This window comes from Chiroxiphia lanceolata, chromosome 17 (assembly GCF_009829145.1).
Source record: "Chiroxiphia lanceolata isolate bChiLan1 chromosome 17, bChiLan1.pri, whole genome shotgun sequence".
In the NCBI taxonomy this organism is placed as follows: Eukaryota; Metazoa; Chordata; class Aves; order Passeriformes; family Pipridae; genus Chiroxiphia; species Chiroxiphia lanceolata.
The window spans coordinates 10,553,808-10,578,911 of NC_045653.1; the positions used below are offsets into that span (position 1 = coordinate 10,553,808).

At 46.9% G+C, this 25,104-nt stretch overlaps 1 protein-coding gene across 1 annotated transcript; it reads left to right on the plus strand.

The window, feature by feature from the left end:
* The first annotated feature begins 7,161 nt into the window (after nt 1-7,161).
* On the plus strand, nt 7,162-23,381 carry LOC116795225 (DEP domain-containing mTOR-interacting protein-like). Its single transcript, XM_032704722.1, has 9 exons — nt 7,162-7,414; nt 13,638-13,816; nt 16,987-17,110; nt 18,380-18,558; nt 19,184-19,369; nt 19,751-19,891; nt 20,157-20,227; nt 21,846-21,950; nt 23,107-23,381. The coding sequence occupies exons 1-9, from the start codon at nt 7,299-7,301 to the stop codon at nt 23,233-23,235; spliced, it is 1,230 nt and encodes a 409-aa protein (XP_032560613.1). The 5' UTR covers nt 7,162-7,298; the 3' UTR covers nt 23,236-23,381.
* The last annotated feature ends 1,723 nt before the right edge of the window (nt 23,382-25,104 follow it).

Here is a 25,104-nt window from a genome sequence, read left to right on the forward strand (position 1 = left end):
CGTGTTGTACCTCAGCAGGACCATGACCGCTGCTCAAGCAGGAAAATCCAGTGCTATCAGCTCTGCACAGTATGCAAACCAGTTCTTGTCTTTCCCTTTAAGCCCTGCCAAAACGTGCTCCCTCAGAGAGGCTGCTCAGCGTTGCTGAGGCTGTTGAATTTTACAATAGATAAATCAGCTCCTGCCAGGAAATGCAGAAAGGCTGGAGTGTGTCTTTTAGGAAAAAAAAAAAATCACCACTTCTGATTGAAGTACTCCTGCTTAATATCAGCAGTTCTGCACTGGACTGCTCATCTTGCCTTCAGTGTAACTCTGTTTGACTACTTAGGGCAAAAACCCACTTGTATATACATCTTTTTTTCCTACTCTGCTGACATAGATGGTTAATATATGTAAATTGATGTGCCAGCCTATATAAAGGCTGTTGTGATCAAGGTCAAACTAGGAATTTTCTTCTTTACAGAACTTTTTCTGTGTGTTGCTTTTACATAGAAGCTTGATACAGTTCCAAGAGGGAATTGCTATTTTAATTCTGTTTTCTCAAATTACCTATTGACTCCAGCCATCAGCTGTCACTTTTGGAGTGCAGCTCAATGCAATGCACTGGACTTGAATTACAAATTTAGTCCACCTAGACAGGGCTTCACCATTCAAGTCAAGCTCCCCAGTGTCACTGCAGTACTGGCAAGAAGAGAGAATCTGAATCTGAGACTGCTGCAAGTCTCCTTTTGTCCACACCAAGGTGTGGTCATCTGGTCATAGAACTTGTGATGGAGTACGAAGCACATCAAAGAAGTGGAATAAATACTTCTTGTGTAATCTAGGCTGCTGGTGATACCCCAGCTAGGTAAATTAAACTTCTGCAGAATGGAATTACCGGTTTCCATGTCTGTTAAATGCCCATCCTCTCTGTGATGGTGGTTGTGAAGGGCTTTTCATCATCTGCTGAAGGCCACGCGTGCCTTGGACTCTGCCAGTGATGGAGACAGAGACTCACCTGCCTTTCTGACCCATCTCCTTCCAGAACCCACGAGGCATCAGAGGTGAAACAGCTCAGCCGTGCTTGGCCAGTGGGACAGGAGCTGTGACACAGAGACTGACACGATCGGATGAATTATGTCTGAGTATCAGTGCCAGAGGGAAGCACTCATATGGTGAGGAGTGGCTGCAAAGCCCCAGCTCAGGACTGGTGAATCTTCCTTGGGCTGTTGTCCATTTTCTTGTGCAGTCTTAGTGCCAGCTGCGCTCTGCTGGATGTATTCCTTGGGCTGAAACTCCTCTGGATCAGTCCCAGATCAAACCCTCTCTTCCACTGGTTGTGAAGAAGGACTGGGGGACTCACCAGCTCACACAGAAGGTGCTGGTCTAGTGGAAGGTGTCCCTGCTTATGGTGGGGGGGTTGGAACTAGATGACCTTGAAGGCTGCTCCTGTCCCAAACTATTTTATGATTCTATGAAGATTCTTTCAGAGCTTGTGGTCAGATGGACGCTGCTGGTGGAGAGCCTCACTTCTCCTTTTTTCCTCTAGGGGGGATTGTGTCACTGTGCATGGGTCGTTGTTGGAGGAACTTCTTCCATGAGGTTCTAATAGCTGGATGCAGGGTTAGAAATGTGTTCCTGCTCGTGTATCTGCTCATCCACAGCCCCATCCTGTCCTCTGCTGGTGACTTTCATGCTGCATTTAAGCAAAACTATGCAAATTCCTCTCTTCCAACCACACACATGTACTCCTTCGATTTTGCTTGCTCTTTTGGGATTTCAGCTCTCCCTTCTCTCTGGCCGAGTGCACCAGACTGGATGGTGGCAGTTTAAAGCTCAGGCTGTAAAAAATACCAGGTTCTGGGCTTTTTTGTCCCTGTTACCCTGCCCCTTTTTTGTTAAGCCAGTGTAGCAGCCTTTCTTTATGATGAGGAAGCAGCAGACTCATGTACAGAGCTGGGACAGGGCTGTCTGTCCATCACCCCTGATACAGGTTGGCACAGCTACAGCCAACAGTTCTTTTTAATGGATTGTGATTGGATTACACTTCCCCTGCCAGGAGTGATTCCTTTGGCTGTGTTTAGTCCAGGCTAATTATAACATAATTAGCACATTCCCATTACAGCAGGAGACTTTCCCACATTTGAAGCTTGAGCATTCCTTCTCTGGGAGAAATGTGGGTCTAGAATTGGCCTCAGCACATACTGTGCAACACCTGGCAGGGCCCTGACCGAGCTCAGGGTGTCCAGACCATGCTGGGGAGCTGTGAGTGCTGCTCTGCAGTCTGCTCCTCCCAGAATCATGGAATCGTTTTGCTTGGAAAAGACCTCTGAGATCATTGATCCCTGAGAGGCTTCTGTGGAGATGGAGCAGCAGAGATGCACCTCGAGAGATGTCCCAGAGCAGGGGCAGGGAGGTCTCCATGTCCCCATCCCAGTGGTCTGCAACACCTGAGTGACCTAAAAAACCACGTTGAAGAGTCTCACCCTTAGGGTGAATGGAGGGAATTAAACTCATGTGCCCTGCTTCAAAGTCTCACACCCACACACTGGTTTGGGAGCTGAAAGTTAAGGACTGTTGACAGTTTTAAGTGTTCTGATGTTGAGGAATGGGGAAGTGGAGGTGACACAGATTCCGTGTCTTGTTGCATAAGAGCATTTCTTTTGTTGTCACTTGTTCTTTGTTGGTTTTTGGTTTGGTTTTTTTTCCCAATGAAAACTTTTCTTAGTTCATAATGAAAGTGAGTGCTTGGTGGTGTTTTTATTAAAGCTGCAGGTCCTGGAGCAATACAATCATAGGAAAATTTAATTTTTCAGTGTTTGGGTTTTTTGTTTCTTTTTTTGTATGTTTTTTTCCATGCTAAAGTTCTATTCTTTGTAGTTCTGGAGAACCATGACTGAGCTGTATTTGCTTACAACTTTAAGGGAAACAAAGAGCTTCCTATTTGCTACTTTGTAGCCAACCAAATTATTTTGACTTGCGTTTGATTGCTTGGGGTTAGCAGTCTTTATTTTCTGTGGAAAGAAGCAATATATTGCTCAAACATCCAAATTTCTTTTCTGGAAAAAAATGAAGGACACTCGATGACGAGAGAGCTCCAGCTCAGATTTATAACCAGGTAATGAGAAACTGCTGAATAACGTGCTCATTTTCTGACACCAGAAGGTAATAAATCTTCCCAATTTTCTTGGGCTGTGAGAACACTGCTGACCGGTCCCCTGAGCAGCTTCCAACACAGAAGTGGAGGAGTCTCTGTGGTGCAGCACATTTCCCTGGTGCACAGCAATCTCCAGGCTGCCTTTTATGATTACAAAACCATTCCCTGGGTGCTGGGGATGAGGGATCTCCAGACAAGATGCCCCCAGTATTGCTGATGTGCTATTCCAAGTGGGGGTTTTTATGGAGATGTTTGATGCAAAGGGGCTTCCAGCATTTGCTGTGGCACTGACACCAATGAGTTAAGCAGCAAATAGTCCCAGGGGTGGACTGTGAACTTTACTGCCAAATATAAACAACTCTTCTGAAAGCAGCAGGGAGAGCCTGGCTCCCAAACAATGCTGGGCTCTCTGGATGGGCTCCAGCCCAGGTGAGCACACCTTGCTGGCGACAAGGACTTACCCCTGAGGGAAATGTTCTCTGGCAAGGACAGCTCGGTGTCAGCTGGCCAGGGAAGGGCTGTCTCACTCAGAGGAAACATGGGCCCTGCAAAATCAGGGGGTTTATTGTGTTGATGTTGGCCGTGAACTCCTTTTTCAAATTTTTTAGGGTTTTTTTGCTCAAGCTAAATGAAAGTCGGTGTGTGGGGTGAGAAGCGATGGCTGGCTGCCAGCTGCTGGCGTTGGATGTGCCAGCTCAGAGCAGGAAAAATCTGAATCTCTCTGTTGCCAGACCCTGCTGCCCTGCACAGGAGATTTCTCCAGCTCTCTGCTTGAAATGCAGAGCCTGAACTGCCACAGGGAGGACAAAATTTAGGCAAAGGACTAAGGCAAACATTACAGTCAGTGACAAGGACGGCTGTGAAAGCTCACAGTGTCCTCTGTGCTGTCTCCTGGCAAGCCTTACAAACAGGTTTTTAATCTTTTTACAGCTTGTCAAAACAAACTCATCTAATTCCCTCCTGTCTTTTCCTCAACCCTGCTAGGGAAAAAAGAAGGAAAAAAAGAAATAAAAAAATCAGTGGGAGCTAAACCTTCTACTTGCTGTAACAATGTTGGGAGTTGAAGACCAAGGTACATGGCTGTACCCAGAGGTGCCTCTATCTTTTCTGGGCACTTAATGAGTCAAACTACTTCCTAATCTATTGAAACAGGAAAATTCAGACACTCCCTCTGGAGGGGAGACCTAGATGAAGGGACTCTAGTGCTGCTTGCAATTCATTGTGGCTTAGACTCCAAAGCCATGCTGTGAATGGCTCTTTTCATCTGTAGGTGGAGCTGATAACTAATCCCTTCATGTGTGGGGAGTGAGGGACATATATCTAGGGATTGTTTTTCCCAACCCTGAAATGCTGTCACCTCTAGGATGGAATTAACAGCAACTTGCAGGGTGTATTCCCCACATTCCCTTCAGTGACACGAATTGCTTGGGGTGAAAGGTGTCAAATCTGCAAAGGGCACTGCTGAGGTTGAAGAAAAGCTCGGTGCTGTGAGCATGGGGCACAGGGCTTCAGTTTAACGTGGCTTTGCTCCTGAATTGAGGACATGCTCTTCCCTCTAAATGTCAGTGTAAAAAGCCCTGAGGTTGTGACATTTGGAGTGTTGTGCTGGTGGAGAGCAGAAGTTCCTCCAGGCCTGGATCCTTGCTCTGATGTGGACCAATAACAGAAATCAGGGAAAGAGGAGGAGAAATGGCAAGTAACCTCTCCACTAACATATTCTTGCAGCTTCCACCAGTGAAGACAGAAGTAACCATCTGGATTTCCCTGATCAATACCAATACCATGTCCTGCATGAATTTACCTAGTGTCCTTTTTTAAAATCAATTAGGTTTTGAGGCTTTATATCAAGTGATGGCAACTTGCACAATTTAATTTTATGCTGCTGAAGGGGAAAAACCATCAAGCCTACTGACTTATGTTATGAGCTTGGCCCCAGTCCTTGTTGGGAAAACAGCTACTCCACAGTCACCTTCTCTTTAACAGCTGTAGGTTTACAGTGGTCCTCTGTCCTCTCAGGAGAAGTTTCAGTCCATCTATCTGCCTGTCATGCCCACAGGCAGCTTTCTGAGCACAGCTCCACCATCCTCAGCAGCTCTGGATATCTCTGGCTGCTGTGCCCTCTCTCTTCTCTCTTGACTGAAGTGCTTCCCAGGCTTGAGAGGGGGAGATAATATATTTCTAGTAGCTTCTCTTCCTTGTTTTTGCAGCTTAAGTAGAAACATTAATGTCTAATTTAAAGGGTACATTTTACAAGGTTATGGGAGCAATAAGCTTTTTTCCTCCTGTCTTTCATGAAAGAAGCTGGCAAGAGCTGAAGTCCTTTACCTTTTTGCTCTAAGAGTAAAACACTCTCAGGCTTGGAGCTGAGTGTCTCTTTTTTCTTTTCTTTTTCTCTTTTTCTTTTTTTTTTTAAGGAAAATATTTACTATGCAATGATTAAAAGAGCAGAAATTTTTCCCTAGCTGAAGAGATACAGGGAGTGATGAGATGGGCAGGTTTGGTGATGTTGGGGATCTCCCCCAACGGCATTTATGCTGGGAATGAAGGATGCTGCCCCCGTGCCTGCTCCAGGAGCACCTCAGGGCTGGCACAGACACACCAGCACCGGTGCTGCCAGAGGGGACTCGAGGAGCCGTCCTGAGCCTGCCCCAGGGCTGCCGGCTGAGCCTGCCCGTGTGCACAAGGCGAGCCTGTTTCCCTGTGTTTATGGCCTGGCATGAACAGCAGGACATGGGAGAGAGTGTGCTCTGGGAGAGCCTGGATAGAGGGAGCCTTGTTGGCACAGCCCATCACTGCTGCTCCCTGCATGGCCGGGCTGCAGTGGGTGTTTGACTTGGACAGGATTGCTGGGAGCGAGGTTTGTCCAGCTTTGCTGCTCCTCCATCAGCAGAGAACCAGCAGTGATGCTGGATTCAGGAAGACCAGTGTGCCTCCAGTTACTGCCGTGCCTTTACCCTGTGTCTCCTGTTCCTTCTGGCCCTGGCTGTTCCGTGCTGTGCTCCTCGAATCCCTAACCCAGGCTTGTTGGATTTAGCAGTATTATGGAACATAAGCCTGGAAGGGTCTGCTTGTGCTGATGGAGGTACTGGCTAATTCACTGCTGGCTGATGAATTGCTGCTAAAGATGAACTAATTAAAGATAGCATTTAGTTAACTGATGCTTTATCAGACTTCAAACTGAAGTAGAACCTCCTCAGCTGATAAAATTTCCTTCCCTTCCCTCGCTCCCGACTTCTCCACACACTCTTTTGGTAGGTTTTTTTTAGTGTTTCTGAGACTTGATCCTCTATGCCAGCCAATATTTTTCACTCCTGCTTTAACTCATGGAAATCTGATTTCAGATGAATCTGGTGGTAATGATGGATGTAATTAACCATCTCCACATCCCACTTCCTCTGCCCGTTTCTTTGCTGCCCACTGTCACTTTTAGGTCAGCTCTGGCCTGCAGAAAGTACCTCAAGTAATGGAAATGCTTGGTAACACCTGAGCAGGTACCAGTGCCTGGAGGCAGGTTTTAAAGGTGGTATCCAGTGTCAGCTTGGCACCTGCAGAGCCCCAGACTCATCAGTGCCAGCTCTTGCTCATTACAGCCTGTGCTTCTCCATCCAGCAGCCATCCATGTGATGGCTGCTGCACTGAGGAATGGCTCAAGCTGCTCTGAACCTCCTTTTTCGAAAGCGTTGGCCGTGGTGTTGGATGCATCCCACCCTGGGGAGAGGCAGGAAGTCCTCAGGGAGGAGGATGAGAACAAGGCACGTGGCTCGTGCTGGGGAATGGCACATCTTGAACCCTTGTAGGACAGTTACAGCCTAAGGAAGGAAGTGCTTTGTCCGTCTGATGGCTGATCAAACCACTCATCCTCCAGCCCATGTGTGCCCGGAGCCCGTCGCAGTCACCTTCCCTGAGCGAGCAGAGCGTCCTCTGTCCCAGCCTGCCGGGAGCATCCCTGCCACCTTCCCGGCTCCCAGCCCAAGCCTGGCTGGAGCCAGCGGGTGAGAAGCCCGCAGAGCCAGGCTCAGATTGCAACAGGCTCCTCCTCCGAAGCCTGCCGAGAGGGAAGGAGAGGCGGGGAGCAGGACTCAGCAACTTCAGGCTGCCAACCTGCACCCTGCCAGCGGCCGGGGACGGCGCTGGGGGCCCGCACCTTCCCAACCCGCATCCCATGGGGAGCATCTCCCACCGTCAGCCCGGCATGGAGAGCCTGAGCAGCAGCCTGAAGAAGAAAGCCACCGAGCAGCACTACCGGGCAGAGGTGATGATTGCTGGAGAGCAGCTGAGGTAGGAGGTGTGGGGTCCTCCTCCAGCCAGGGGCAGGGCTGTACCCGGGGCTCTGGACTCTATCCCGTTAGCAGGAGGCTCAAAGCTTTATCTCTGAGCAAGCACTTTCCCCCCAGGTATCAGTATCTCCCCCCTCCCCAGTACCTGCTGATCCTTCCTTCACCCACCAAACCAGTGTTGAACCAGGTCCTTTCCCACACAACCTTGTCCTGCTGCTCCTCTGTGGCATCTCCTGCAATTCACATCCAGGTGCCAGGAACTGGTAAGTGGGTTGAGGTGGCAACAATTTTTTTTTCTCCCTTTGCACCTTCCCCCCAGTGCAGAGCATGGTGTGCTGGCACTGAGCAGCACCCCCCCGAGGTCCCTGGTCCCTGGCTGGGTGGGGTCAGCATTGCTTCTGGGGATGCTTGGACTTTGGGGTGACTTGGAAGGGCATCTCCTGAGTGCCATGTGCCTGAATTGGATTTATCTCTCTTGAAAGTCACTTTTGGGAACTTCTGCTGGTTTGCAGTCCCAGCTTTTAAGCAGTTTCTGAGATTCATTTTTTCCTATGAAGACAAAAATCTATTCTGTGCAAGAAAACCTGTGTGACTGAGAAAGTGTGTTCCTTGTGCATCTGGGGGCAGAACCCTCACTTGCTTCAAAGCATGTGACTGTGGGCTTTCTTAGCTCTTGAGCAGAATGTGCTTGTTTGTATCTGAAGTCATTCTGGTTTGTTTTGAAATGTGGGTGGAAATTAGGAAATATATCCTTGAATAATGTAAATAGCCCAGGGTTTGATTTTTGCTAGCATCAGATTCCTAAAATTAGCTTGGTGTTGCTCTGTTGTCCATTCTCAGAGAGTACTGTTAGCTTTAGCTTTATTATTTGCACTGTATCAAGGATTGATAACTTCCAGCTAAGGACTGGGGCCCCATCTTGAAAATATAGCCAGTGTTCAAAGTGGCAGGGAAAGTTTATTCATATTTCTGTCTTATTTATATTTATATTTCCAGTATTTTACTCATCTGGGGTGACTGAGGTTTAAAAGGAGTCCTATAGCCAGGGCCAAAGGAAGGGATCAGGTATTCAGAGAGAAAATAAAATAATCAAGCTGTGAGTTAAAACTGTGCTCCATGTGTGGGGAGTGATGTGTCTTCCTTGTACCTCTTGCAGGACAGGAGCATATCAGATGCTGGACCATTGGGTGATTGTGGCTGTAAGGTGGAGAAGGGGATACAGTAAATTTATCTGTGAACAGAGCTCTTCTAGTACACTGCCCACTGGGATAGAGTTGAATAGAAAACCCAAATTCAAATAATTTTGGGGACACCATCTGAGAGTTCATGGTGATGGAAAGAAGGACCCTTTTGCTGGTTGCTGGGAATGCTGCAGCTGCATCCTTCTGCTTTGGTCTGGGCAGGAGCCCATTCCCAGTGCAGAAGGATGGGAAGGAGCTGCTGGCCAGCACAGGGTGTAAAACCTGGGGAGGAGGGTGAAGAGATGGACACCAGCCTGCAGCTGGGCTCCTCTTTCCCTGAACCCCTGGCTAGAAGGAGAACTGAGTGATGAAGAACATGCTGAATATTTATTTGGGGGATCTCACAGCCTGGCAGGCAAGTAGTTAGTGGTATGAATCTTCCTGGGACCTGGATTTCCAATGCATAGCAATGGGGAAGCTGAGGCAGAGAGGCTGGATGATGTCTCAGACAACAGCAGATAGACATGGCTAAATATCCACATTGTTCTCCCCCTGCTTTTCCCCACAGATGGAGTACAGAAGCATGTGAAGGAGCCTTACAGGCTGCCCTGACTCTGTAAACCTCCATCAGCAAATAACATTGTTGCATCTACATGAAATATCAAACATTTGTTTTTCCTTGTTCTCCACTTCCTGCCCTGCCTCCCCACAATCACATTTAGTCAAACAAACCTTTGCTCCATCTTTACAGTTCTTTGGCTTCCCAGCAAGTTTGCAAATCCCTCCGAGTTTGGTTTGGCCAGAGGGATGAGTCTGTTCAGTGTCAGGATGTGTTTCCCAGCCAGAAATAGCTGCACAAGAGAGGGGTGAGGGAATGCTTCGTGGGGATGGCTGGGAGTGAAATGGATCCTAAAGGAAGAGAGGGGAGATAGGCCAGTGTGGTTTGGGCTGTCTATCTGCTAGCTTCTCTCTGCTTCCATGAGGATGCTGCTGTTTGGTCTTTTAAGGGGGAAGAGGAGTTTTGGGTGTTGAGTGTCTCTCCACTAAAAAGATGAAAATAAAAATTCTAATTGATATTCCGGTCTGGAGTTTGAGAGGATTGCTGTCTCGGGCTCATTCCTCACATCTGCTGCCAGTCTTCTTGTTTCAGACATATAAACTTGCATGAAAAATCACACCAGTTTTACTGGGCGTTGTGTGTTCCTGGGTGGCATTCTGTAAGAGAGGCCCAATTAGTCACTTCTAATTGCAACAAATGGCTTATCTGCACAGAGATATTCTGGAACAGCTTCCACGCTTTGCATTCACACCCTGCTGTAATCAGAGACTCTCAAGTATGGACAAGTGCACTCTCACACGGGTATTCCCATGGTCAAGTGAACCAGCTGGGCTCTAATAACCCTGTTAAGCTGCATTAATCACTCTTAAACATAAAATATACTCAGTAAATTTATGTCTTGCACAGAAAAAGTGAGAGGAGAAGGAAGGTTTTCTCCTATGAAGAACAAAGTTGTGATTTCAGCCACTGTCCCAAGTTTTCAGAGGTGACGAGTGTTTTATTCGGATGCTCAAACTGCGATGCTGTTAAACAAAGTGTTCATGCTTTGATGCTCTGGAAATCGGGCTCACTTAAAGATGTGTAGCTGAACATGCAAACATTTGTATTCTTGCCCGAAAATCTTGGGTCTGCAGGAGTTTTGGTGGTTCTCTGTTGGACTTGTACCTCTTCCAGTGGGGATGTGTTCCTTGAAGAATCGTGAGGCACCGCTTGATGCAGCAGTGAATGTTATTCAGAAGATGATACTACATAGCCAGAATGACTTTTAGAAGTGAATTATTAAATTTTCAGCTCTAAAAGCTGAGTAAAAGCGAGGACTGGGAAGTAGACTTGTGCTTGCTGGGGTTTCTTTTTGAGATTTCGGTCTGTTTTAGATACAAACAGGAAAAGAAAACATCTCTGTACCACTTTGGGCTGCCACGGGCAGGCAAAACTCTCCCCTCTTCCCACATGTACTGGTGCTTTTGCAGACTGGGGGTGCAACAAACTGTTTGCAGTGCCTGTGTCGCCTGAATGTGCCTCTCCAGCAGCTGTTTTGCAGAGATTCTCTTGTGGCTGTTGCTACCTTTTAGTGAGCACTTAGCTGGTTTGGGGGGTTTTTTTGTTTGTTTGTTTGTTTGTTTTTTTCTGTGAAAATAGGAACAAAGATCCTTTGGATGAGGCATCTTTCCAAGGCCATTCATTAGTGCCGAACTGCTTTGGGAATGTGAACTGCAGTTAGTATCCTTGAAAGATCCACCTTGGCATTTGAGATGCTCAAGGTCTGTTTACACGGGAGGTGATGGAGGGTTTATTTCTCTTCTCTTTGCACTGCTGTGGATGTCCCTTTCAACAAGGTTACACAAAGATGAATAATGATGGCTTTGTAGTGACCTTGACAGAGAAACAATTTGCTTACCCAACACAGCCAACGCAAAGCAAATGCACGTGACTGCCAAGCCAGGAGTGTTTCATAAGAGCCCATTCCCATGTTCCAGCAAGTGTTTTATCCTGGTTTTATTCTTCTTTTTTTTTTTTTTCCCCTTTTGGAGAAATAATATGTTCACAGGGTGGATTTTGCCATCTAGAAAACTCATAATATTGCATTATATATATTTCCTTAATTTTTTTTTTTTAATCTGGAAGCATGATTATAACCCAGTCATGCTTTGTTTTATTACCATCATACAAGAGCTGCTGGAAGACGCAGTTGCTGTTACATCCTGTGTCTGAAGGGCAAAATTTGTCTCCTCAGAGTTGACAGGAAACAGTAAACAAGAGGAAAGTGAAAAGAGCACAAGGACACTCGAGCTGTGCCTTTTCCGCTGCCCTGGCTCTGTGGGACAGAGGGAAAACTTGTCACAGGCTTAAAACAGCCCACAAAGCTCCAACATGCTGCTGCTCCAGAGGTGCTGAAATACCACCTGACTCCTGTCCTGGCCATTTTCCCCAACAGGATAGTTTCAGAATAAATGCATTTTTTATTTTTATTTTTAAATCTTAGGTGTTAGCTGCACTGTTTGTTGGAAATAATTTTTCCTTTCTTTTTCTCCTGCAAGACCTCAGAAGTTTTTTTTTCTGTATTCTGAAACATGATAAAAAAAATATCTATGGGGAAATAGTGCTCTCCCAACTATTCAGGCCTTGTGTGTCTATGTGTTATTTTATGTGAAAGGCATGTCTGAGTGTGTATATACATATAAGTGTATGTGTGTGTGTGTATATCTCTATATATAGTGTTTGTGGAGTCCTGCAGACTCTTTATGGCAATAGAGCACTCTTGGAACATTTCTTATCTCTCCCAAACATGCCTCCAAAGTGCCTTCCCACTTGCTAATTGCAAAGGAAAGAAAGCATATAAAATTGAGTGTGTCTTCCCCTGTAGCAGAGGGAGGGGGAGCCTGTTTGTAGTCACTGCTGGCTGGGCCTGATTGCATTTTACAGTGGACCATGAAATAAAGGAAGGAAAAAGACAAAAACTCTAAAAATAGCAAGGCAGCTGTCAGTGGACTGTTCTTTCCAGGTAAAATCCGTATTCAGAATGAGTTCTGGTCACCTGTGGGAATGAACCTTCCAGGTAAAGAGTGAAATGCTGAATATAGACCTCAGGATTTGAGGGAGGTCTGTCAAAGGCAAGGCCAGGAGCTGGCTCTGCATGAATCTTTGGTTTAATATTTGAATTTCCAGGAAGGTCTAAAAATTTATGTTAATCATACTGGCTTGTAGTAGCCTCAGCATTAACTGCAATAATCAATTACTGATTTTTCATCCTAAAGAATTTTTTATCTTTAGATTTTTAGGACCTTAGTATTTGTAAATCCTACAATAGAGGATAATCCATTATTATCTGATAGATTTTTAGGGTATTTAAACTTCTCATATGGTACCTAAAACTGTTGTCCAGCATGCTTTGTTGTACACAGAACTTTTCCACAAAGAACAGAAGAACTTGAGGCATGAAATAATGAAAGGCTGCAGTGATTAATGCCTTAATAAAATACACTGGCCCAGGGTAAAACCAGGAATTGAGGAGAATAATTTGAAACCAAAAACATCCTGGAGTTACAGAGAAGAGGTTTATTTAATATCTCTCTTCTGAGCCTGCTGCATACAGCCTGCATTTTCCGGGGTTGGTGTTTTGGGAATGGTCATGACTATAGGGCAGAAGTTTGGCCCCTGGACAGATCTCCTGCCATACTGGGTTGGCTTTGGCTGGAACACAGAAGAACTCTGTGCCTTGTGGCTTGCTCAGTTGTTAAAGTCCTTTTGAAAGTCAAAGCCATGCTCACCTGAGTACTTTTGCCCGTATATATCTTTCCATCAGAGCTGCAGACTAGCCAAAACATTGGGGATTTCAGGATAGAAAGGTTGTTGTTTTGGTAGACTCTGTCCCAGTCAATCCCACTTTGAAGCAGAAAATGTCAGGACTGTTGTCCACTGTTGCTGTGGATTAGTGGTTCATGGATTAGTGGGTAGTGATGGGATCCATCTGGCACTCGCTGCTTTGACAGAAGAAACCAAGGCTCCTGTTACTGCTCCCACCTGGAGCTATGAGTAAGACTTTGTCCTGGGGGCAGCTTTATTCCTGTTTTCATGGTCATGGGGAAGGAGAACTAGACACAGAACGGTGCCAAGATGACAAATATATGTACTGCTATTCTTTTTCCTCAGTTTAGTCCCCTCTTCACCCCCTCTGGTTTGCTGCGGTGTGCTTTTTAGAGGCTTGCTTAGAGCGAAAAGACACGTGTGGGTCAGACTATGCCTGATGCAGGCAATTATATAACCTGCATAGTAACAACAGGAGAGAAGGGCCTGATGGAGAGGCTCCTTAGGATTGACTAATCCATTTTGCAATGCCAAGGGGTTTGGTTGAACTTTTTAGTCTCTGGGTGGTTGCCAGAAGTCCCAGCTCATCAGCGGTGTCTCCAAGCTGGACAGATGCTGGGCAGTCAGACCCAAATTCCCCTGTGACACCAGCTGTGCTCAGTGGCTGCCTTTCCCTCCAGGCTTCGCCTCCACGATGGGAAGCTCATCAAGGACAGACGTTTCCACCTCCGGACGTACCCGAACTGCTTCGTGGCCAAGGAACTCACGGACTGGCTGATCGACCACAAGGAAGCGCCCGACCGGGAGACCGGGATCCGCCTCATGCAGAAGCTGATGGACCATTACATCATCCATCACGGTGTGTGGGTGTCTCTGCTGCCTGCTGAGCCCCCTCAGGGAGCTGTCTGTGTGTCTGCTCACCGTGTGTCCGTCAGCCCAGGATGCAGAAGTGTGGCCAGGTCCCTGTCCACCACTTCCCTACGGGAAGAAGCTTCTCTCCTGGAGAAGCTGGGAGAGGATGGGTAGGCAGGAGGCTGTATGGGGCTGGATCTGTGGGATGGTGCGTTGCTCTGGGGAATGTACCAGCTCCCTGCTCACCAGAAAAGGAGCTTGGGCTGTGTGCTGGTTAAAGGGCATCTGAAGTGTCTCCCATTTGGAAGCAAGCTCAGTAACACCTGGTCTGCATTGTCCTGTATCCAGCCAGGTGGATATTTGTACAGAAGTTGGTCTGGCTCATGTTTGTGTCACGCAGAAGTGGAAGCTGAATTATAGCACACGCTTCACATCTGCAGAAAAATTAATTTTCTTTCCATAAAAGCCCAGTGTTCCTCAGTTTCCCCATGATGGGACAAGTGGGGCTGTGGAGTCCATCCACATCACTCCAAGCAAAAGTAATCTGGTACCTGTGAACCTGGAGCTTAAGCAATCCTATAGGAATGCCTCTCTTGGGATTTGTATGGAACTCATTTAAAAAAAAAAGAGGGACGGGGATAGGGGAGGAGGCAGCTTGATGCTCAAGCCCAGCTCTTAGTAATTCAGACTTATTTTCTTTTTAAAATTTATTTGGAACTTTCAGGAGTTCTGGATTAACTCAGGTCATGTACTGACGTCTGTGCCTGTCCCTGAGCTGCAGAGCAATCCCCAAGGTCCAGCCCTTGGTCCCAATACAACAACAGAAAACAAGTGCTTCAGACTGGCAAAAAGGCAGTTTCTCTCCATGTGATTTTCAGGCGCAATCAGGAACAAAAGTCCCAGATTATCAAATAGCTCTTGGACACCTTTGCCATCGGGGGAAAGGGCTGTGGCTGAGCTCTCTTGCTCCCAGGTCTTTGGGACAGGAGGTGTGGTAACCTGGAGCTGGGTGGTGGTTTGTCACACAAGGATGCAGCTGAGGAGACAGAAGCAATGACCACACCAAACCCAGTCCTCTCTTCCCCTCTCTCCTCCAGGGTCCAGAAGCAGCTGCCTTTGACCACTGCAATGCAAACACTCTCTATTGCCATCTGCTACTTGCTGAGGTTAAAGCCCTTTACATTAAACTGCCTTGAATAAAAATAGACTGCTGCTGTGCTTTATCACAAAAGCATAAAGCTGAAGCAGGGAGTTCTCAGTTAACCATTAACACTTAAAGCTGATTAATTTTCCATCTCTCCAGCTGACAGTTGCAAATAAGTCCATTAGTTAATTAAACCTGTGCAGCACTGGGTGCCAGTGTTGTTTTGATTCCTGACTGGGACGCGTCCATCCTGCCTCTGTGATAATTCCTGGCAGGACACAGAAGTTGACTTTCCAACTTGTTTTTTGTCCATTAATTTTTGTTAGGCCTGTGGAAAGAAGGCTGCCTGCTAATGCAGCACTGCTCTGGGTGCTTGGCAATTACCTGACTAAACTGTTTGCCCTCTTCTCTGCTGGGATCCAGATGATAATTATCTCGTGAAGATCATTGTGCTACCTCTTAATTGTCTGATGTGGTTTGAGCTTTGGTTCCATTACACGCTGAAAACACATTGAAAATGGTCTTTAAAGAGTAAAAGTGCTTTGGTTTTCTATGGGCACAGTCCTGTAAGGCTTTAAGTTCTATTCCTGATTACAATGGAATCAGAATGGCTGCTCCTTGGAGTTAGGAGGATGCAAACTTTCACTGTTCAAACAACCTTATCCTGCCCTCCTGCTCGATGACTCACTGGCTTTAGCGTCCTGATTTCATCCGAGACAACTGCTCAGCAGGAATGGTGAACTCCAGATCATCTGACAAGTTTTGGCATTTGCTGCTCACCAAAAGGGGAATGTGGTTTTGCTGGTCTGCTCAGAAGGATGGAAAAAGTGTTAAAATTTTCAGAAGAAGTGTCTTGTGCCTTTTGAATTTCACTCTAGTGGTTGATGTTATTTTAGTGGGGAAACATTTGTGGGTTTTCTGTTTTCCCTTGACTATTTTTCTTTGTTTTGTAGGCATATTCTTTTCTCTGGTTTTTTTTTTGTTTGTTTGTTTGTTTGTTTGTTTTTTTGTTTTGGTTTTTTTTGTTTGGTTGGGTTTTTGTTTATTTTTTTTGTTTTGGTTTTGGTTGGTTGGTTGGTTGGTTTGTGTGTTTTTTTTTTTGTTGTTTTTTTTTTTTTTTTTTTTTTTGTTTTTTTTGTTTTTTTTTGTTTTTTTTTTTTTTTTACCATTGAACTTTGTTCTTCTTGTTTCAGATGTGTGGACCTGAACACAGGCTGGTTTTTAAAAGCTGGTGTGTGATTTTTGGGCTGTTTTTTTGTCATAATTTTTTTTTTTTTTTAACTTGTAGTCTAGGAATGTGTAGCAAGTTCATCTCAAAGCTGCATCCCAACTATTTACCTGCTAAAGGTTGCATGGACTTAACAGCCATTCATTTACAGATAGTGTGCCCATGCCCAAGATGAAACTAAGACTTTTCAGACAGATTTGATTATTGCAGTTGTACGTATCTGGCTTTGAAGAAAACTTTCTCTTGAGGTCAGTTTGCCACACAAATGGATTGGGCAGGGTTGGCACAAAATGCTGTGGAAAAATTCATGCCACTGTATTTTTTAGCTTACAAGTATTTTTGACAGACAGAGGTGATTTTGGGGGTTTGGATGCAGTGTGAGTTTTTTTCCTCTGTCATCCAAATCTGCTTACAGCGGCAGCAGCTTTCTAAAAAAAGTTGATTGAGGGAATTCTGTTTGTTCTGTTTTAGTCTAAACCTAAACATTTAAATTAAAAGAAGGAAAAAAAATTCCTGTTTTTTCTAATGAATGTTTTAGTGTCTGGATCAATTGCAGACTCAAACTCCAGCTTTCCCGAGGTCTGTATGTTGGGGGTGACCTCTCCCACCAGCATGGGCTGCAGGTGTTTATAAGCAGCTACTTTTGGGGGACTGAAGGCTCAGATGCTGGTTGCTCCATGGTGCAAAGGGCACGGAGAAGGACACGGAGCAGCCCTCACAGCTTTGAACCTGGAGACAACATCCTGCTGAGTGTGAGCCCTGCCTGTCCCTCACGGACTGACATCCCTCCCCTGAACTCTTCCAGTCTGCGACGAGCACTCGGACTACAAGGATGCCAAGCTGCTCTACCGCTTCCGCAAGGATGACGGGACCTTCCCTCTCAGCAAGGATGTGAAGGTGTTCATGCGAGGGCAGAGTCTTTATGAGAAGTACGTGAGTCCTATCCCGGCACTGGGGTGTTGGGAATGTGCTCTGCTGGCTGTGCTGGCTGCTGGTGCTCTGCAGCTGGGAGCCACAGCTCCCACTGGCTTTGCTTTCCCTTCTCTGCACCCAGTGCTGTCCCTCTGGGAAATGCTGTTTCCTGAGCCCTGTCACAGCTGCAGGACAACCACCATCCTTGGAGATGGGGCAGGAGCTGTGCTATGAACTCATGGATGCTTCCAAGGGCTCCAGCCCATGTGCAGGTTCTGGGATCTGTATGGGGAAGCACTAGAGTTCAGTCTGAGTGCTCCTGGGATTGGAATGTCCAGTGGTCATTCCCAGCAACCTTCTACCCTCCTCCAATGAGCAGCTTCCACCAGCTCTTTTAGGACTTATGGCCAAAGTCAGCAGGGTATGGGATTTTCAACACACTTGTGAACCTGTGGCCCTGTGTCTCAGTCTATTTGCAAAATTTATCATGGAAAAGCTAATTCTCAGACAGTAAAGAAAACTCCTTCCACCTCCAAGTGTTTAGGTTTTTTTTGTGTTGATTGTTTCTGGCTTTAAATCCGGGCCACCTTCCCAGGGTTCAGCCCCAGTCCACCCTCTGGACTTGTTTCCTTTAACAGCCCCTTCACACCTTCACAACCTCACAGGCTGCTGATCAGTCACAAACTGGTGCTGAAGGAGAAGTTCTTCATCCAGGCAGGTGGTGATTTCGGGTGCCCCTTCTCCAGATGTGCATCCCTTGGACTTTGCTTTTGATCTGCAGCAGTGTCCATGGGATGGGGAGAGCATCCAGCCAACTTGTCTCATGGCTGAGCCAGCTGCACCCTCTCGTGGAGACACTGGATTTTGCTCTCACATATGCTGCAGATGGAATATGTGCCGTCTGAAAGCCACCTTCTCCATCCATTTGGATATCTGCCATGTGTTTCCTGCATTTGGTTGCTTTTCCCTGCGTTCTTTAGCTGAGGTGGCAGCTGAACTGGTTTTGCTGAAGCTGCTCCCTCTGCTGTGATGAAGATTTATAAAGATGCCTGACTGCAGCTCTGTGTTCCTCCCTCCTTTCCCACTGCTCCCAGGCAGCAATGTTTTGGCTGCAATGCTTTGCTCGCTTCTCTTGGCCTTGCTTTGTCTGTCTGCAGTTCCCATGAGGAGTGGCAGGGATGTGTAGCGTCATGGGAGCCGTGTCACTGCTTTGTGTGGCTGCAGCTCCTGTGAGGGATGGCAGGGATGTGCAGTGTCACGGGAGCCTTGTCCCACCTCTGTGCCAGGCTGGTGAGTGTGGAAGAGTCAATTCTGAAGGTGAGAGAGGAGAACTCAGTGAAGTACCAGAGGACTTTCCTGGGCTGTGAGATGGTCAACTGGCTCGTTCAGGAGGGAGAAGTGGAAAACAGGCAGGAAGCCGTGGAGCTGGGACAAGCACTGCTGGAGCATGGGATCATTCAGCATGGTGAGCAAGAGCCTGGCTGGAGCCAGGGTGGAAAGTGAGGGATGAGCATAACTGTCAAGGCTGTGCTGGGAACAAACCCCCATTCATGTCATGCAACAAGTGCTGGTCAAGTGCCCACTTGGAGATGGCAATGGAGCCTTTTAGTTCTATGTTTGGAGCTGGTGACCTTTGAAACCGGAGCAATCTTGCACCACCCGCAAAGGCTTTGAGTTGAAATCTGAGCTTCTGCTCTTCAGTTCTTCAAAGCCGCCGGCCACAGGCCTGGGATCCACCCCTGGGTTTGGAGGGCTGGGGTGTGAGGAAGTAACGTTCAGCTCTGCTTGGCTGGACATCATAACCACCTGCCAGAATTAAACTTGCAATTCGGAAGGCAGGAAGTCCTCTCAGTGTCTTGGGACAGGGGCAGGTGGAGGGCTGTGACATCAAGTGCACCCCTGGGAGATGGCATCTCTTGGGGAGGTGGCCCTGCTGTCCCTCCCTCCCCACAGGCAGTGTTCTCAAACAGTCAGAAAAACCTCAGTAGAGCACAGAGGCATTAAAAGCAATTCACTGGGATCACTCAGGATATTTGCTATATGGTTTTTGCACCCCCTCAGCCTCTCCCTCCTCCCCTGTTCTCTCCTAGTCTCCAATCGGCATCACTTCTTTGACAGTGACATCCTGTACCACTTCTGGATCAACTTCCGCCGCCGGCGGCGTCTCACAGAGCTGCTCAATGAGAACTCTTCTCGTGCCCTCTCCGAGAGCCCCGACAGCCCCTTCTGCCTTCGCAAGCTCAACCCGGACCCAGGCAACACCAGCTTTCTCTCTGGTAACTGGGTGTGTTTGTGGAGGGGTGTGAAAGCAAGGATTACATCACCAGAGTGTCCCAGAGCTGAGGGTGTTGCTCCAGCAGAGTGTAGGATGTCCCTCCAGACATCCTGTGAAGTGACCCCCCATCCCACTGGTTTGTGGTGGATGTCACAACACAGTGGCAATCTCTGTCACAGCTCCCCACCCCAGGAAAATAACTCAGCTTAGCATCAGCTCAGCTCTAGATCTTTCTTTGAAGTTGGATTTATTCTTTCTAAGCTCAAATGCCATCTTCAGTGGGTGCTTACCCTTCAGGTGTGGGTCAGGCTGGGGGGTGAAGGTTGTTATTTTAAACTAGACTGTTTCCTCCTTGAGCAATTGTTATTTCTGCCTCTTTCAGTCCAGACCAACAAGGAGATCAAAATCGTCTCAGCAGTTCGAAGGAGTAGCATCACTTCCCTCTCTGGAAACTCCAACCCCTACTTCAGTGCTGCTCCTACATTGGTATTCCCTCCTGTGGCCGAGTGCAACCCGAAATCAGGTCTGGGCTTCTGCATTGCCCTGTTGTTACATGGGATACATCCATTCCTTCAGGGCACAGGCTCGCTCAACCCCAACTCATCAAGAGGAGAGGGTCAGCCTCACCTCTGCTTTGTGATTTAAAAAGTTGTGCAAGTGTTTGGAAAAACCCTGAGATGAATGCAAGGAATTCTGTGTGCAGAATGGGTAATCCCCAGGCTGCCTTGTTATGCACTTTACAGTACAAACTCCTTGATTCTGACAGAATCTGTCACCTTCTGCTCTAGTGTTAAAGAGACCCGTCACCAACGAAGAGCTCCTGTCCCCTGGGGCCCCTTATGTCAAGAAAACTCTGACTGTGAGTGACCATTGTGCATGGCATTGCCAATCCATCAGTATCCAGCTCCCTGCCTGTGCTTGGATGGCTTTCTGCTGGCTGCTCTGACCTCTCTATGTTATAGCTTTGATTGCATGTCACATCATCCTGACTTTTGGTTGGTGACTCTCAATGGGGAAATGTCTTCACATATTCTTGTGGGTGAAAATGTGCTCAGCCCCTGCAAAAGTTTAATGTATATTAAAGGGATAGATTAGGAAAGACAATGTTTCCTGGACAGGAAAAAACCTCCCATTTTGGAGGGTTTTTTTTTGGTGAAGCCCTGGCACAGGTTGCCCAGAGAAGCTGTGGCTGCCCCATTCCTAGAAGTGCCTAAGGTCAGGTTGGACAGGGCTTGGAGCAACCTGGCTGAGTGGAAGGTGTCCCTGCCCATGGCAGGGGGTTGGAATGAGATGATCTTTAAGGTCCATTCCAATCCAGCCCATACTAAGATTCTATGATTTCTGTTTTATCCAGCTCCATGCAAACTATAGAATCAGTAAGTCTTGTGACAGCTGAGACCGTGACACTCATCCTCTGTCACATGGCTTTATGCACAGCTTTATGCACCTTTCAGGTTCCTCTGCAGATCAGGGTGTGTTGATGTGATCCATCAGCAGCACAGAATAGGGGGAGCATCCAAGGGCCACTCTTGCCTTTCTTATGATGGGCTTTTTGCATGGACAAATCTCCAGGATGCTGCAGACAACCTGAGTTTGAGCCTTTTCGTTTTCTAATTATTTCTAAAGCTGTAGGATGAGTCAAGGCAGGGCTGGTGGGTGCTGGGTGTAAATGTTGCAAGACAGCTCCTGACCTGTGGGTCTTACTGTGCTTGGTTATTTTTGTGTAAAACTTCTCATGTCTTCACTGCCTGCCTCTGAAAGGGGGGATCTCACAGAAACCAGGGGGGTTGTCTTCCATACTGATTTGACACAAGTGGGGTTACAAAAGGAGCTGTGGATAAGGTTCCCAAATTAAGTGTGCTGTAGAAAGTGGTGGGAAAGAGCAAGAAAAATAAAGCTGGTGATTAGCATGGCACGTATGAGGACGTGCTGTTCATTCTCCTCCTGAATGCTCTTGCCCTGCCCTTCAACTCTGCCAGCCTGGGCCTTTCATGGCTCATTTCCTCCTGCTTAGCTCTGCAGTTGCTGTATTTATTTATATGGGTAATGTGCAAAGTCTCTTGGGAATTCCTTTTCTCTTTTAGTCACATCAGAGGGCCGCAGTACTACAGCAAACTGCCCTGACAGACTGAGATCAGAGTGGAAAAGGCAAGAGGGGCTACATCCACCCTGGAAATGCTCTGCTGTGCCAAGGAAAAGGCACCGTGTGCGTGCTCTGGAAATGTTCTCAGCACACTCTTGGTGCATGCCTCACACTTCAGCTTAATGCCTATGCTTCACTCTTCTGCTCTTGCTGGCAGGGAGTATTAATCACAAAGCAGCTTTGCAGAGAGCAATTAACCAGTTCTTTATCTCACTGGTGCACAGCCCTTTCTCTCCCACCCAAAAGAGATTAGGATCATGAGCTCTGGGAACTGTTGCATCTCCTCTACCCAGCCCATTCCTTGGTTTTTAAAACCCTTTTGTTCTGCTTGTAGATTGTGGGGGATGCAGTGGGCTGGGGGTTTGTGGTCCGAGGAGGAAGACCTTGCCACATCCAGGCAGTGGACCCAGGAGGACCTGCTGCTGCTGCAGGGATGAAGGTACTTCTTACTCACGGTGACTTAACTGGAGGCAAGACTTCTGTCCTGTTTGAGCTTTCTGGGCTGAACACATCCTCCATGATAATCCCACCTCCTGCAGTGGAGATTAGACCTAAGGAGTCAGCACATGGAGCTGTGGGAGAGGTGGAGGGAAGGATGACCTCTGCAGGCAAAGTGCACCCTGTGTGGTGGCACAGGGGAGGATTTGCCTTTGCCAGGGCAGAACAGGGGCTGTGGGCAGCTAGAACTCAAAAAACTCTCTCAAAACTAAACCATCCCCGTGGTAGACTTTGGAGCTGTCAAAACTGTTTGAGCTGCTGAAAACAAAACAGAGAATTCCCAGTTCAGCTCCAGTGATTTCCCAGTGAAGCAGGGAAGGAGCAGAGCTTTATCCTGGATCACCTACTCTCACAGCTCCTGAGATGCAACACATTTTGTTTCCCTGCTATCAACAATGGAGTTCTACATGGAGCTTTTTTCCATGTGCATGAAAGATGAATAACCTTAGACTGATGGCTTGATTTGATTCATCAAGTAACTTCCAGTACTTCCAGCTCAGGTGAAATGAACTGAGATCTTGAAACTCATTTTGGGCCCAGGCATGTATGAGTTTCACCTATAGGATTTTAGGCATGCATGAAAGAAATGTTGAGTTTCCAGTTCCCTATAAAGACCCCAGCAGCCAGAGAGAATAATTTCTACAAGCTGATATAAGTCTAAAGTCACATGGATATTTGAAATAATGGGATCCTTCAGAGGCAGAGTGTGACTCCTTGTTTGCTTCAGGCAGGATTGGGAGGGGACGGATGAATTTGTTTCATTTACTCAAGAGCCCAGTTAATTTCTCTTTACCTAATCTCATTTGCTACCAAATTGCTAGATGTTAATATTGTGCCTCATTTCCATCTGTGAAATGAACCACTGCTCATAAATGAGTCTTTTTTTTCTCTGTTAGCTCACAGTCTAAATCCCTTTGGTCCCATTTTTATGACACAGTGATTGTAGCGCTGTGATATCAGTGTAGCTGTGGAGTGGTGATGCTTTAGGGTTTCAAGGATTTTGAGGCAAGTTATTTGCATCACAGCCTCTGGCTCTGGTCAGTCATGGGCAGAAGGTGCCAAGAGACTGAGGGTAACCTGTCCCTCCTCTCTTGCAGGTGTGCCAGTTTGTTTTCTCAGTGAATGGTGCATGTGTTTTGCATCTGGACTATCAGACCATCAACAGCCTCATCATGACAGGACCACGGACTCTCGTGATGGAAGTCATGGAAGCCATTGATGAATGAAGGAGTCTCATCCCACTGCTGTTAGGAAAGGCAGGAATCTCTACGAAAGCAGGGATGGACTGTGGGGAGGGACCAAGCTTGACCATTCACTGTGACGTGTTACCCAGGCATTTTAATATATTTTCAAATAAATACATTCTAATGGACAAGTCTTGGATTTTTACATTCTTCAGATTCTCTCCCTGCTCTCAGGCATGCCTCAGCTCTTGCAGCTCCTTTTTAGTGCCAGTGAGAGAATTCAGCACTTTATGACCCAAGCCTTAGAACAAGCCATCCACCAGCCAGGCTGCAAGGCAGGTGGTAAAGCTGGTAAGCAGCAAGAAGTTTGATACCCAGTGAGTATGTCTGAGCTGCCCTGAGCTGTCTGTGCAGTCTACCAAGAACACAATGTGCTCTCCAGATGGCCCCATAAGCTGTGCCATCGGCTCTGTCAAGAAAATAAGGAAATGAATACAGGAATGTGTGCTTCCTTGGAAAGTCTGAGGCTCCTGCTACTCTGTTGGCTTAGCCACACTCACAGCCAGGGCTGGTTGCTGTTCCCAGCTGTTTCTTGAAAAGGGGAGACTTCCATGATAGTGCTTTTTGTGCTCCTAGCCCTTAATAATGCTTAAATTAATTATTCAGCTTCACCTCAGCATGGAGGCAGGAGAGGTCCCAAATATTGTAGGCTTCTACCAACCAAGTGTGGGGGGCAGTGGGGGAAAGGAGAGACCAAAAGCAGAGTGTGCCCAAAAGTGTGTCCTAGTTGGAGTTTGACTCGGGGAGGGAACAGAAAAGAGTGAAAGCCACCAAAATGCAGCCCACCTGGACTCTGTTGCTTGCAGGATGACTGTGTTTGTAGTCAGTGCAAAATATTCCTTGCAAACTACCCTGAAAGTGAACTAAAAATAGAATAACAGGTAATAACAAGAAACTGGGGAGGTTTCTTGCTTTCCAGTTCATAGAGCATCCTGCTTGTGATTAGCCTGCTGTGCTGTGCATGGAGAGGATGATCTCCAGCACTCCTGCTTAGGGCAGGGCTCTCTGTGCAGCTTGGCCACAAACCAAGCCTTAAAAAAACCCAAAACCAACCCAAACCCAAAAAAGTCCCCAAATAGTAATTCTGGTTTGTGTTCAAGTGGGGTTGACTTTCTTGGAAAATCTGGTGGCAGCTGTGTATTAGGTATTGCCTTACTGCTGGCTGCCTTTTTTTTTTCCCTTGGTATAAAGGGATATGTGTTCCCCCAGTTCTGGTGCTGAAGTAATAGGACTACTTGGAGCTCAGCATTCCTGGAACACGGTGCAGGCAAGATGTTTGCATTGATAATCCACTGGGGTCCCTCCAGCCCCTAAGTGAAACCAGACCATCTTCTCAACCTGTTTGTCAATACACTCCCGGTTGTTATTTGTAGCCATTCAGTGCACAAATAAAGCAGCCTCAATCTGCCTTTTTGTTTTTTTAAATTCTCTTCAGGGAGTGTTTGGGTGTCCGTGATGGCCCAAAGGTTTAACTCAAGGTGTGTTTGGCTTAAACTAAGGTCAAATCCAGGCACTGTGTGGGTACCTTGGGAAAGGCAGGCCAGAAAGCAGCAACCTGAACACAAGCACTAGAAACAGCTCCAGATTTTTCTGATGTAAACACAGCAGGAATTTTTAGCCTGCATCTGAATTCCATGAAGTGAAGCACAGGAGATATGTGCTTTTTCCTTTCTCACCTTCTCCTATTTTTAAAGTAAACTGTAGCAAATCTGAGCAAATTCTGAAATCCAGTAGGAATTACAGAAGAGCTAATTTGTGGTATTTACTTGGTAAGGCAATGACAACCCTCTCTCCGTGGGGTACCAAATGCTCCATGTTTTGTTTTAATATGATTTGTTGCCCACATGTTGC